The sequence below is a fragment of the Fusarium musae genome, chromosome 2 (assembly GCF_019915245.1).
Source record: "Fusarium musae strain F31 chromosome 2, whole genome shotgun sequence".
Lineage (NCBI taxonomy): Eukaryota > Fungi > Ascomycota > Sordariomycetes > Hypocreales > Nectriaceae > Fusarium > Fusarium musae.
The window spans coordinates 2631667-2645140 of NC_058388.1; the positions used below are offsets into that span (position 1 = coordinate 2631667).

General features: G+C 50.4%; 2 protein-coding genes across 2 annotated transcripts; both read right to left on the reverse strand.

Annotated features, from left to right (window-relative positions):
* Positions 1–166: 166 nt before the first annotated feature.
* J7337_002724 (uncharacterized protein) lies at positions 167–3789 on the reverse strand (the record flags this gene model as incomplete). The annotated part of the gene is made up of 2 exons (XM_044820451.1): positions 167–3419; positions 3551–3789. 2 exons carry the CDS (start codon positions 3787–3789, stop codon positions 167–169), a joined length of 3492 nt encoding a protein of 1163 aa, XP_044684751.1.
* A 3995-nt stretch (positions 3790–7784) lies between these two features.
* J7337_002725 (uncharacterized protein) lies at positions 7785–10447 on the reverse strand (the record flags this gene model as incomplete). The annotated part of the gene is made up of 3 exons (XM_044820452.1): positions 7785–8194; positions 8248–8314; positions 8393–10447. The coding sequence occupies 3 exons, from the start codon at positions 10445–10447 to the stop codon at positions 7785–7787; spliced, it is 2532 nt and encodes an 843-aa protein (XP_044684752.1).
* Between the last annotated feature and the right edge of the window lie 3027 nt (positions 10448–13474).

Genomic DNA, 13474 nt, shown 5'->3' on the forward strand with positions numbered 1-13474 from the left:
GCCGTTGCTCAAACGCCGCTCCAGCTCCCCAATGGCTGCATGCTAGAAATGATTTGAAAAAAAAAAGAAAACGAGAACAAACCCCAAAGATCCAGCGAATATGGTGTCGGCCACCCGAAGGGGCGCGCGAACTGCGGTTGACTTGATCATCTCTGGGAATAGTTGATTAGCCCCCTCTTCTTGGTTGCCCATTGCGTGACTGAGGTTGTCTTACGCGGCCTCGTCGAGGGTTACCCTGCTCCTGTTGCTGCATGTATCCCATGTTGGGCATGCCTCCCATGTTACCATAACCATAGTTGCCCATTCCCATACCAAATCCCGGGGGTGCGAATGGAGTCTGGCCAGCGGGCATCTGGGGCATCTGTGAAACAGGCGGTTGGATAGGACTTCCATTCGGAATGTTCTGTTGGCGGTACTGGTCGACAGATGGGTTGGGACCATTGAAGCCACCATAGCCAGCCTGCATAGGAGGATAGTTGAAATTCATGGGTGGCGGCCCTCGATTCATCATCTGCTGGTACTGCATCTGTTGCAAGTTGGCAGGCATTGGGCCTCCAGGTGCGTTATACATCATGCTCTGGTTGAACTGAGGGAATGCGGAAACGCCGCCATCAGCAGGCTCGTTTCTCTGGCCGCCATAGGGCATATCAAATCCAGGAGGGTTAGTTGGTTGGTTCATGGGGTTATAGAAAGGCTTATTAGAGTGTGCAGAGTTGGGATGATGGCCATTCGAGTTTGCCTGTCGCGAGGATGGACGTTGGCGTTGTTCAGCATGTGTACTAGCATCACGGTTGTTACCAGTGCTGCGAGTCGACAGGCCAACCTCGTCCATCAGGCGCTTGTAACCTTGGTTGGGCTGGGCCTTGATTCGCAGAAGAACATTCTTGACATTTTCAACAACCTGGTTGCGGATAGACTCGTCGAAGAAGGGCGTGGTAAGAACCTTGAAGATCAGTGTAGCACCGCATTGGTGGTCCTTAAGAATGGCTTCAAGCACTTGATCATTAGGCGTGAAGAACAAAGCTTGAAGGATGGCATCGCGCGCATCCGCCTCTGCCTTCTGGTTGATGACCTTGAGCACTGTGAGATAGGCAACCTTGTGGGTGCAGAGATGAACCAGATAAGGCACTAGCTGGGGCGACAGAACTGTGCGGCGTTGGGGAAAAGTGCAAGTGTCAAGGAACCAGGTCAAGAGTAGTGCACCATTAGCGTTGGTTGCCAACTGCACGCTGTTCAGGGCAATGGCAGCAGCGAGCATTCGCTGTTGGTCCTTGGTGGAGTGATGGCTCTCGAGGCATGCTCTCATGGCACGAGCGCCATACCGGCCCTGTGAAATCTCCCACATGCGGGCAAGCATCGTCTCAAAGATGAAATCATTGTAGGGAGCACCAAACTTGAGACATCCTTGGAGAACATAATTGCCGTATTGGTCCAGGAAAAGAGGAATAGTGTAGGGGCGGATGTGTTCAACAATCAAAGACATCTGCGCGGGGGTCTTGCAGACATCAATGATCTTCTGGGCCGCCCAGGTACCGTTTTTGTGCACCCCAATCTCGGCCATGTGAGGCGCAATCTCGGACAGCATGGCATCGCGGAGTTGATCGGAACAGTGCTCAAAAAGCTTCTGTACCACGGTGTTACCAAGATAGTCGGACGAGAGCTCGGCAATTTCCGGAAGCATGTCCACAGCAATATTCTCAATTTCAGCCTGAGACAAGCTCTGGTTATCAATTCGCTTGCGGATATCCCGAAGCTTGGGTGCGTCGTGAACACGAGTGTGAGCAGGCTCGCGGATAGGCGGGATTTCCTCAACAAATGAGTTGAACTGAATAGCCGACTGCAGGTTACGAGAGATTCTGAATCTATCCTCTTCAGACGCGCCAAATTGCTTAACAATATCGAGAATATTAGTGGTCATATCACGGAGAGCAGGAGCCTTAGGGGTTGCGTTTGTGGTGGAAATGGCAGGGGTGGTATCGCCCGCTGGGGTACTGGCGTTCGTTCCCTGGATATTATCTTGTCCCTTCGCAAATGGGTCAGGGCTAGGGGAGGGGAACACTCCGTCGTGTCCGGGAGTGTTGGAAGCAGATGGAGGCTTGGCGAAGTTGATGCGTATGGGACCAGCACCGGGAAAGATTTCCTTGCTGTTCATGCTTGCCTTGGCAGAGATGGCGCTTTCCACCCTCTCGAAATTGACGAACCCGCAATTCTTGTGAGTGAGGACACGAGCTGACAAGATGGGACCGTGAGACTTGAACATCTCAATCAATGTGGAAGTGGTTGTGGAAGTGGGAATGCTACCGAGCCAGAGTGCGCTGGTAGGACCCTCAAGACCTTGCTCGTCAGCACTGAGGAGACCAGCGTTACGGCTGCTGGATCTGCCGAGGTTGATCCCAGTAACGGCCTGAGGAAGATCCTCGTAATCCTTCTCGTCTTGCAGTCGAATCTCAGCAGGGGCAACAGAGTTAGACAGGTTGGAGTTGCCGGACATGTATGTTCTCATAAGTCGACTTCCAGGAGTGTCCAAGACACCAGCGGTACGCGCGCGAGGACGATTGGCCTGATTGGCAAAAGCCTGGACAGCGAGATTGTGGTTGTGAATCGCAGCGTTGGTAGCGGCCAGCTGATCTTGCAGAGCTGCCACGTATTGGGGGTCGAGGGGCATTTCATTGTCGTAATCATCTTCGTCATCGGCATATTTGTCCTTGTTGTTGACCGAGTAAGATCGGAAACGGCTTGCTTGCTTCGTGAAGTCGAGATTGGCAAGGTAAGGAGTAGCAAGCTGTGCTCGGGGAGGTTGTGGGGTCTCTGCAAGTCCAAGATAGTCCAGGGTTCTCATATGAACATCGGACTCCCCACCTCCTTCTTTTGAGAATTGAGATTGGGCTGGCGAGCTAGGGCCGTTAGAGCCGACACTGGCAATGCTGGCTAAAGTGGAGGCTCGCTCGCGTCCCACACCTGTAGGATTCCAACTGCTGAAGATAGAGGGACCGAATGGCGAGCTGGTTCCAGGAATTGGTGCAAACTGACTTCTCTGAGGCATGGAACCTGCACGGAGTCGGGAGAGCAAGGTTGAGCTACTGGAACTATTCTCCTGGACATCAGGATTAGGAGAAGGCGACTTGAAAGGGCTCTGAGTTGGCGTGGGCCTGTTTGTCTTGGCAGCTAGGCCAGGAATACCGATCATGCCGTTAGCTGCACCTCCAGGAGAGAATCGAGACGGCACCGTTCCAGCTCGAGCGCGCCTTGTCTGAGGCATTGAATCCGGCGTAGGAAGCTGGGCAAAGTCCGGGAAACCATCGGTTGGGGACTCGGGAATATTCTCACGTAGTGGCGTAGAATTGCCGCTCGTAGGGGGGCCGCCCCAAAGGCTTCCCGACATACCAGGGACTCCTTCTTGGGCCTGGATCTCGCGAGCTCTGTAGGGTGGGACCAGTCAGCGTCGGCGCCATCAACATATGACTAAGAAGAGCATCGGGTTGAGACCTAGGAAAGGTCGGTATCCTGGGATGGGGAAGATGAAGGAAACACGATTTGGGGGCAGACGAACCTCTTGGAGAATAGACGGCTTGAGCCAGGGATTTCGTGCGACGGAGAACCAGCCCCAGATCGCGAGTTGCCCGCCATCTTACTGGAAGGGTTGAGACCACCAGACAAGCCGAATGGGGAACGAGAAGGTGGAAGAGGATCGATGGGGGAATTGCTGGCGGATGGGGAACCAGAACGAGGTTGACTGCCAGACTGAGAGGCGTAGCCGAGAGCCAAGTGTTCGGATCTAGAAGTTGACATTATCGATTATCTAGCCGACCTCATGAGACGGTGACACAAGCAAGCGTCGGGCCGGATAGTTGATTATTATTTCTCAGCGGCGATAATTGATAAATCGTCGATTGAATCAACGTTTAGACGTTTCTAACGGCAAAAAAAGACAAACCCTAAAGTAGAAAGTCGCCGGGCGAGAACAGTCTAGTAGTTGTGTTTTCGACGACCTCGAAGCGATGGACGAGGGAGACGACAGCGTGGAAGCGTCGGAGGATGTTCGAGCGTATTCGAGAGAAACGGGGGGCTGGATTTAAGGAGCGCGATGCTAACGAGAGAAAATCCAGGAACCGCCGGTATTACAAAGGATGCTCGTGCGAATTGGAGGAGGCCTGTCTGAGCCGAGAGCAGGGTCGTTATTCTATAGCTGAAGAGACCGAGGGGACTAAGGCAAGCAAAGTAAGTAAACTGCTGCTCGGACGAAGATGCAATTGAGGTGGATTTAGGTGTGGATGTGGATTTGGACAAAGGTCGTCCAGCGTCGTCCGAGCCCGCGGCTTGAGAGAGGGCGCAAAAAAAAAAAAAGAAGACAAGGGAATGTAATAAGGAGACTATTTCGGGCGGAGGGCAGGAGGGCACAAACAAAGATATGATCAATATACAGGCCTCATTGAAGAAGTACAAAAAAAAGGAAGATTTTTTTGACTGGGCCTGGAGAAGCAGACGAGACGAGCGCGCGATTATGGGGAATGGGGCACAAACGGGGGGTGAAGAAGGAAGAAGGAGGAGGAGTCGAAGCAGGAGGGATGTGTGATATGTGATGTGCGATGTGCGAGGAGGTGAGCGGGAAGGATAGGCCTTGGAAGGTGCTGTCCCTTAGTACCTAGGTACCTGCGGACGGAGCGGGAGTACAGAGCGCTCCACTCCACTGTAATGGTACCTGCCTGTACCTTCACCACTAGGTTGGCTGGACATGGACTTGCCCGCTAAATCACCTACTACCTGACCAAGGCTGCTTCTTGCCCTGCCCTACCAACTGCTGGGGTACAAACAGAGTTGAGGCCAAGACTGAGTATACGATAAATAAACCGTCCGAAGCCCGCGTATATCGTACTGGGAGCTGGCTAATGATTTCTGTCACCTGTAGTTGATTTCTACCTACTTACCTACCTAGTCTAGGTAAGTACTTATGTCTACTTTCACCCCCTAGCCAGCCAGGCAAGAACGTTGGGGGGGGCGGGAGAAGCCACCGTCCCGTCAGATTCTTTAGAAGACACTTTTTATAGTGGGCTGGAAGCTCAAGCGAAGCGCCCCCATAAGAAACGGATAACTCGACGTGTTCCGATTACAATCAAGCTGTGGCACTCTTGTCAGCCTGGGGACTGTATACGCGTCCAACTTCGTCATATATGTTAGTACCTAGGCATCGCAATGGTTTTGGCTCAGTTCCGGGGCTGTTCGTTCGCTCAATTGCTACCTATGAATAGCAACTCGCCCACTGTCCAAGGCCCTTACATTCGATACCCAGCGGTGTCTGTTGGTTGATGAGCCTGCCCATTGATTCAGCCAAGATCTGATGGTTCGAGATGCCGGAGGGCTACCCGCGTAGACAGGTTCATGTATGAAACCTAATACCATCTCTTCTTTGTTTCTGAAGGATTGGTTGACCACCTACCCGTTGGCTTTGAGCTATAATGTTTATTATAGTTCAGAGTTCTTTTCTAGATATGCGTGGCAGACACATGGCAGCAAAAGCATGCGGCTTTCTGCCAAGGTGCCAGAAATAACTACTACTACTACTACTACTACTACTACTACTACTACTACTACTACTACTACTACTACTACTACTACTACTACTACTACTACTACTACTACTACTACTACTACTAGGTGGTTCAAAGATCTATTGAGCTACTTACTGTGTGCAAGGTCTGCTCAACTTACCCAAGTCTTCTCTTACCACTAACCTAGGACAGAGGCCCTAAGCTTTTGTCTCCTCCAGGTAGGTGACGAATACTACCTTAGTACCTACCTATGTACTGCCTACGCAGTTGGCGGTAAATTCTAACATTGCTCCCACAATGGTCATTTTTAGAACATCTATCAGTGGATGTTTCGTCGGGACTCAGTTTGAGTCTCCTATACCAATAAGCGATCTGTAAGCTTTCAGGTTGAAACTACCTAAGCTCGCCAGGATATCTTCGAATTTGTATCCGTATCCGCCCCTCAACTGTTGTCCCTAGCTCTAGTTTGTTCTGTTTATCAAATATGTTCTGTTCTGTTTGTGCACAGGCAAGACTCGCTTTGTTTCTCCACATCCACACTCCTTGGATATCCATATCCAGAGGTCGGCAAGCATCCGAGCATTTACTCCGTACGGCATTGTGCATCGGGAACTCTGCCAAATACATCCTCTAGTCGATGTTATACCGCAGAAGCTGAAATGGGATTCCTCCAGCGTCGTCTTGGAAGTCAATGAAGTAGTAGCGAGGGGTTTAAGGTCCTGGCTGCCAAGCAAGCCATTTCTTTCTCTCTATTCTATGGTTAGGTAAGGTTATCTTAGTACCTAGTTTGTTTGTCAGTCCTGTCACTACCGTCAACTTGTACTACCTATACTTGACAATACCTACCTATGTACTCAGGCACCATGGTCCTATGTGGTACCAAGCTACTAGCTAAGGTAGTAGGTACTACAGATAGGTAGGTATCCCCTACTCTGCCTTACAACCTTTCACGCTTCGCCAATGCTTGAAGAGCTGTTGGGCACTCTGCTGCTTGTCACTCGGCTTTGAGATTCCACGACTTAGTGCTCTAAGCTCGCTCGTAACATTCAGCACCGACTCGAATATTGCCTTCTCCATGTGATCCGTCATCCGCTCTCTATCTTAACTCCATAGTTACTACTCGATGTTACCATAATTCGACTTTTTTTTCTTATTCTTCATTTTCATGCTCTTGCAGATGCACACTCCGATTGGTTGCACTGATGACACCTCTCCATTTCCCTTTCAGCCCCCTGTCAACAAGAGAGCCAATCGTGACTGCACCTTGCCGTCGGAGGATCTATTAGCCTCTTGATGAAACGAGCCTTACTGTGACCCCCTGTCTTTTCGACTCCCTACCCGTACATAAAACTCACAACGTAGTAGCTCAGGGGTTATCATGAGTATGTCGAAACACAGCTCTTACCATCTCCGCCCCCTTGTCAGTGGTGTTTCCAGAGCTATCACCAACACTCCCTGCCCAAGTTTCGTTGCTGTATCAGATAGCGGTCCGCAATCCCCGGGCACTATTTTAGAAATTGTCCAATTTCAGTATAATCGTTGACTGTCTTCAACTCAAGATTTTGACACATGGCGCTCTCAGGAGTCACAATTTCAGGGAGTAGTTGACCTGGGTGTGTCAGAAATATCCATATGTTGTTAAGATCGTTCCCTCCAGGAAAATATCCGGATTTCTGTACAAAGCACAGATTGAACAACCACATCAGATGAAAACTCGTCTATAGACATCCAGGATATGCATTGCTGTCACCCGATTTCATATTTTCTCTATATACGTTGGCCTTTGATTATGCTCTTTCAAAGTGACTCTTCTGCGCCTCATAGTTCCCAATTGCGCTCAAAATGTCACTGTTGTGTCATGGCTAGGGCAGACAGTCTTCCCATGTTCAGTCTTTTCTTGAAGGAAAAAAAAAGGGTTCATCCAGTCCCTCATGTCACCCGACTCCTAGTATGTTGGGTATTTGCCCGAGCTTTCATCGCCTGTCGTCATCATCGATACCGCGGAGGGAGACTTCTTGGACAATGTGGCTAAATGCCGCCAAGTAGGTGTAGAGACATCCGCACATACGCAGTGTCCTTGCCAAGTGCGAGGTGCCAAAGAACTTTCGCCCGTAAACGCCAAGAGAGAAAAACATCATTTGTGGGGGAATATATGCATCGCCTTGCTTCTGTACCTCATTCAAAATGTCGAGCTGCAACATGAGCGCCCAACCTTATGTATGTCTCGTGTGAGTCCTCTTATTTGGCGTGCTTCTTGAAAGCAAGAAGATCTGCCAAGCTAGCCAATGGGCAACCATGTCGCAAAAAGTCATGAGCCAGGAGCTCATCAGCAGAGGCACGGCTCTTGACGTCCACGCACAGGCAGACAGACAAAAATGCCTTCAGTTCTTTGCTCAGTTTCTCAGGCTTCTTGAGCCGAGGAGTTCCATTTGTTGCGATGAGGTAGAGAGCTTTGAGAGGTTCCTCGTTAAGATATGGCGGCTCGGACTCTATCATCTCAATCGCCATAATACCCAAAGACCAGATATCGACCTTGGGACCGTATTCCTTCTGCTTGACAACCTCGGGGGCCATCCAATAGGGGGTTCCCACCATGGTGGCTCGCTTGGACTTTGTCTCCGTGAGCTTGGCGCAGAAACCAAAATCGGCTACAGGCATGTCAGCATCGTGGACTTGTTCATGTCAATGGTGACCGACTTACTGATTTTCACGTTTCCACGAGCGTCGAGTAGAACATTATCACTCTTGATATCACGATGAATAATATTCTGTGAATGCAAGTGCTGCAAGCCGCGGCAGGTCTATGGGTGTCAGCAACTACAGTGTGTAAGAGCCAATGTACATACCTCGTGGCAAATAGTCGAGATTTGCTCCTCGGAGATGGACGGGTTGTTGTCAATCACGTCAGTAAGAGCACCTCCTTCCATGAATTCCATAACGACCCAGAGCTCCGCGTTGTTATTGCGTAGGAAAGCATCCAAGAAGTTAACAATGTTGCGGTGCCGGCTGTCTTTCATAACCATGATTTCGTTCACGATGAGCTCCTTCCTAGGTTGGTGAGCGAGGTCCATTTGTTTGATGGCAACCTGGGCCCGAGGACCCTGGGCACGCAGAATATCACGGGCGATGCCCACAGCTGTCTCCTTAATCTTAGCAACGTAGACAGACCCTGATGCACCCTGTCCGATCTTCTTCTGCTTGGAATAGGAAATGTTTGGGTCGTCCTTCGAAACGGCTTCCTTAAGCTTGGCCATAACCTCACTTTCGGACATAGTAGACATTCTGACATCCTGCTTACGCTCCGAAGGCGATGGCTTGGCAGTTAGAGCAGCTTCGGCGGCCTTAACGCCATCAGCCTGCTGCTGGGGCTGACTGGGCTTGGGTGCAACATTCAGGGGCTTGACGGGAGCTGGTAAGCGCGATGCTTGAGTCTGTTGCTGCGGCTGTCGAGGTTGTGAAGCCTGGTTTCCATTGGCATAACGAGGTGCGGCGTTGTCGGCGCGAGGAGTTCGCTGCGCCTGACTAGGATCCCTTAAAGTACTGGAGCTAGGCTGGGAGGCTAGAGGAGGCCGCTGAGAGGAGGTAGGAGGTGAAGGAGCAGGCCGCTGCGCCTGCAGATTGCTCTGCTGTTGCGAGGCCTTCGGTGCAGGTGGAGCTGCTCGTGTTGGATTGTAGCGATTGGGCTGGGGAGAAGGTGATGAGCTATAACCACCACCACCGATTTCCTGCTGGGCAAGCGGAACCTTGGTTTTGGGAAGAGAAGCGTTGTAGGCTTCGAGGTCGCGCCTGTTCTGCTCCTCAATTTCACGCTCTCGCTGCCTCTGAGCCTCCAGCTGCTTCTTACGCTGCTCCTCTCTCAGAGCATCCTGAGAGACGTAATTAGGGGACATCTGTTGCATCTGCTGGCGCTGCTGGTACTGTTGCTGCTGATCCTGCTGGGCAGGGCGTTCATCAGGGCGGGCGGGGCGACGCGGAGCATTGGGGTTGGGTTGGACAGGAGAAGGGTTGTAACCTGGGCGCTGAGAAGCGGCTGGCGGCGCAGGTCGAGGAGGCGCCACAGAGGCACCACTGCCATATCCCAGCTGTTTGTTGGGCTGGTTCTGGGTAGGAGGAGTTGGCGTCAGGTTGGGATATTGATTGGGATTCTCAGCCCTTTTGGCAAGATCGGTGTAAAAGTCCAGAACCTCGAAGACAGCTTGAGGGTTGCGCTCATAATCTTCTTTAGTGATGGCTGATGAGTTGAGAAGTTTCGACCACTCCGGTGGCAAACCGACGAATTCACCAGTCTTTGGATCGAAACCAACATGCACGGCGTGAGAAAAGTTAGTAGGATTGCTGACTCCGCCCATGCCTGGGCAAGCGCCGTAGATAAAGTCAATCCACTCATATAAGTCATCGTCACTCTTTACCTTGATTTGCAGGGTTTTGGTTTGACCGTCGTCGTCGCCGGGGCTGTTGGACGAACCATCTGGTTTGCGCTTGATCTCGAAGATGGTACCGGCGGCTTCGACTCGTCCGACGTTGACTACATCCCTCAGATAAAGTGTGTACGAAACCTTACCGCCCTCGGTCTTGTGAAAATCGAGCGACTCTTTGCGAAGAATTAGGTACTTCTGCTTCCAGGGTTGGATAAAATTCTTGCTCTCCTTGACCGACGCCCAACCCTCCTTCTTGACAGCGACTCCACCCAGACCATCGGTATTGTTGGACTGTTGGCGGGCGATCGGAAGCGAGATGGTTGAGCCGGTGTACGTCGAGGTTGCAGTACTTCGAATGGGGGAAATAGCCATGTTGGCCATGCTTCCTGGAAGGTTGGCATTGGGCGTTAGGTTCAAACGCGGCCGATCGGTGGGAGGCCGAGGCGCAGGGCCCGGGTTCATAAACTGGCCGGACGAGTACATACTGCGAACCGTTAGTTGCTGAAGTTGAGAAGCAATCTTATTCGCGTTGTTGGTTGCTGACAGAGAGGAACCCCCTCTTCAAGAGTGCCACCACAGATTTCAAAAGTAGATCCCATCAGCGTCAAGTTGTATGAAGCAAGATTGGCACGACATCAATCTATCAAGCCGACGTAATGGCTTCACGGAGCAGTATGCGTGTGCCATTCAAAGAGAGGAGAGCCTTCACCCCACCTCTTTGCCATGAGGCGAGCGCCCTCATGTCACCGAGCCAAGAAGAAGCAACATACCTGTTTTGAGCCATCTTGAATTACTTGACCTGCGAGGCGCAGTAAGAGTTATCTGATGGTGGCTAGAAAGAATAAGACCGTTTGAAACCGATATATAAGTAAGGTAGGTTATATGGCGGGTCGTACGCTTGTAGGCTCCCAGATCTAATAGCGAGCGGTGGACGGGAGGTAACCAACTCAGGAGCGCTCACAAGGGTGGTTCTGGGCGGTCTGGTTTCGACAATGTTGGAGAGCACCCAAACAGAGATCAAACAAAGATTGATCTTAGGCACAGGAAAAGGCCTTCTCAGCGACCGGATGGAGAGGTCATGTATTCGAAAATCGTGTCGGAGCAGCGGTCAGGGTAAGACTGAGAGTAAAGGTAGGTAGACAAGGAAGCTCGTCAGTGACAAGCACGGGGGGTTAGGCAAGGTAGATTGGAGTGGAGGTAGGCGAGCGGGACTGTGCTGGGATAATGGATAACGCACGTAGCCGCAAAACGGAGAGGACGACGGCGACGAGAAGCAAGTTTAACTTTACTAGCAGCTGGTGGTGAAGTACCAGAAGCCGCAAAACGCACAGGCGAGTTCGACGTTGTGAGGGAGAACAAGAAATACTGGATGGATGAGGTAGGTTAAGTACCTAGGTAGGTAAGTAGATAAGGTACATAGGTAAGAATGAAAAGCCAGGTGGGTTTGAGGGAGGGAGCGGCCTTCCAAGTTTGGACCACCTGCAGAGAATGAGCAGGAGAAGGAAGAAACGAAGAAAGGTGGGGAAGAAGGATTAAGTGACCCCTAGTTCTCCAGCGCTGAGATATTCTCCTGCCGCAGAAGTGTCAGATGAAGAGTGACGGGGAAGTTCCAGTGGCGTTCCAGTTGCACGCACCTGCCCGCAGCCAGCTCCCAGGTCGTTGTAACTTACCTACTATAAGGTACCGAAGGTAGGTAGGTACATATACATAAGGTACCTACGCGGGAGAGGGGTGTTTTTGGACATCAGCCAGGAGACAGAAAAGACTGTCGCGGTTATTTTTGATCAGTAATATCATGTTAGCCTAATATAGCAGGATATTGGGGATAATAAAATAAGGTAGACACTCTTTCCTCCTTCTGACATATGTCCAAAACCCCCCCCCTCCCGCTATGGTAATTCATGGTGGCGGGCAGTGCGGTCAGTGCCTCCACTGTCGCTAAATGCATACCTACCAGGATCCAATGGATGGATACCTTAGTCTCAGGGTGCAAGAAAGCACCAGACCTTGATGTGAGGTGTCAAAATAAACTCAGCAAAAGATATCCTAAGATTTTCTTAATCTTGTATAGAGTTACCTGAGTATTTTTGTCATCTAGGATCGAGGCCCTGAGTTTTGTTTCCTCACGTAGGCTGGCTCCAATTCTTCCTCAGGTAAGGCACCTAAGACTTCCGTGTAGTGGAACTTGACCCCTGGATTCCGGATTGCCAATGCATGCCCGTTGCTTCTTGAAGGTGAAAGGGTCCAATTACTTGCATTGGATAAGATGGTGAACCTGGGGGAATTTTCAACGTGCATGAGTTGAGGTTGTAATCGATAGTCTCTCCATAATGACGCCTACCTAGTACCTAAGGTACCTTGAATAACTGAGGTTGACCTCAAGATATAATTAGCTTCAACTGCAGTTTGCTGAGAGCTACTCCGTAATTACATCTACCTACGGATACATAAACTTAATAACTACCTTAAGATAGGTAAGGTACGAAGTAAGGGATTGAAAATACCCATAATGCCCCACCTTTCTTTGTGCTGATCATATGTCCACCCAATCTTGAGTCCATACCTAGGTAGGTACATAATAGAGAGTACCTTAACATATATATCATCGTATGTACACATACCAGCGGCGGTCATGGCGCGGGCCGCTGTTGGCCAAAGTGAAGTTTCCGGCTGCCCCATCTAAGTTAAGGTAGTAGGCAATGAATGATCTTGACAATCAAGGTAGCTAAAAGTACTAAGCTATCAACTTGGAAGATATATCACATTGTCCATAAAGACCAAAACTCCTGGTCAATTCATGATACATAACGATTGCCCCCCATCTCAGTCCCTATCAAGCTTCATTAGCGTTCTGAATACTGTTGGCTTGCTTGTCTCATGGTTACAAGCGCGCCCATTTGCCACGCACCACCATTCCTCATCTAGGGGCCATCGACGTCTGGATGTTTGATGTTGCCAGATCCCTTGAGAAACTCTTTGGAAACCCCATAAAATGGTCCTGTCTAGGAAATGCAGAAGGAACGTTTTGATCAGTTGTGGCTTTCCTATGTAGATGATGACACCGAAAGACTCCGTCTGCTTGGCCTATATCATGTGTCCTGTACCAATCTCCGAAGCCCTCCAGTTGCACAAGCTTACTGTATCATGATGACGGCTACGGATGCCAAGAACATGTCCTCATACTATCGATACAAAGTTTCCGCTATCCGTAGCGCAATATAGCCGCCGATGCTTGCTCAGAGCCCAGGCCCATCCCAAATGGCACTCCTCATGAAACAACCTCATCTGACTGTTCGGGTCTTTGCTACCCAACACTGTCGATTATCAAGTCGCAGTACATAGTTGCGGTGCTTAACTTTGATTACAATATTAACGTCATGTCATGTCTCCAGTAAAACCTCGTCTCATGATTGATTGAACCTTAGCCAACCTCACAGTTGAAGATTGGAGATTATCATCCTTTTCTTCAGCAACCAAAGTCTGCCATTGCAACCCAAATCTCAGCCTCTC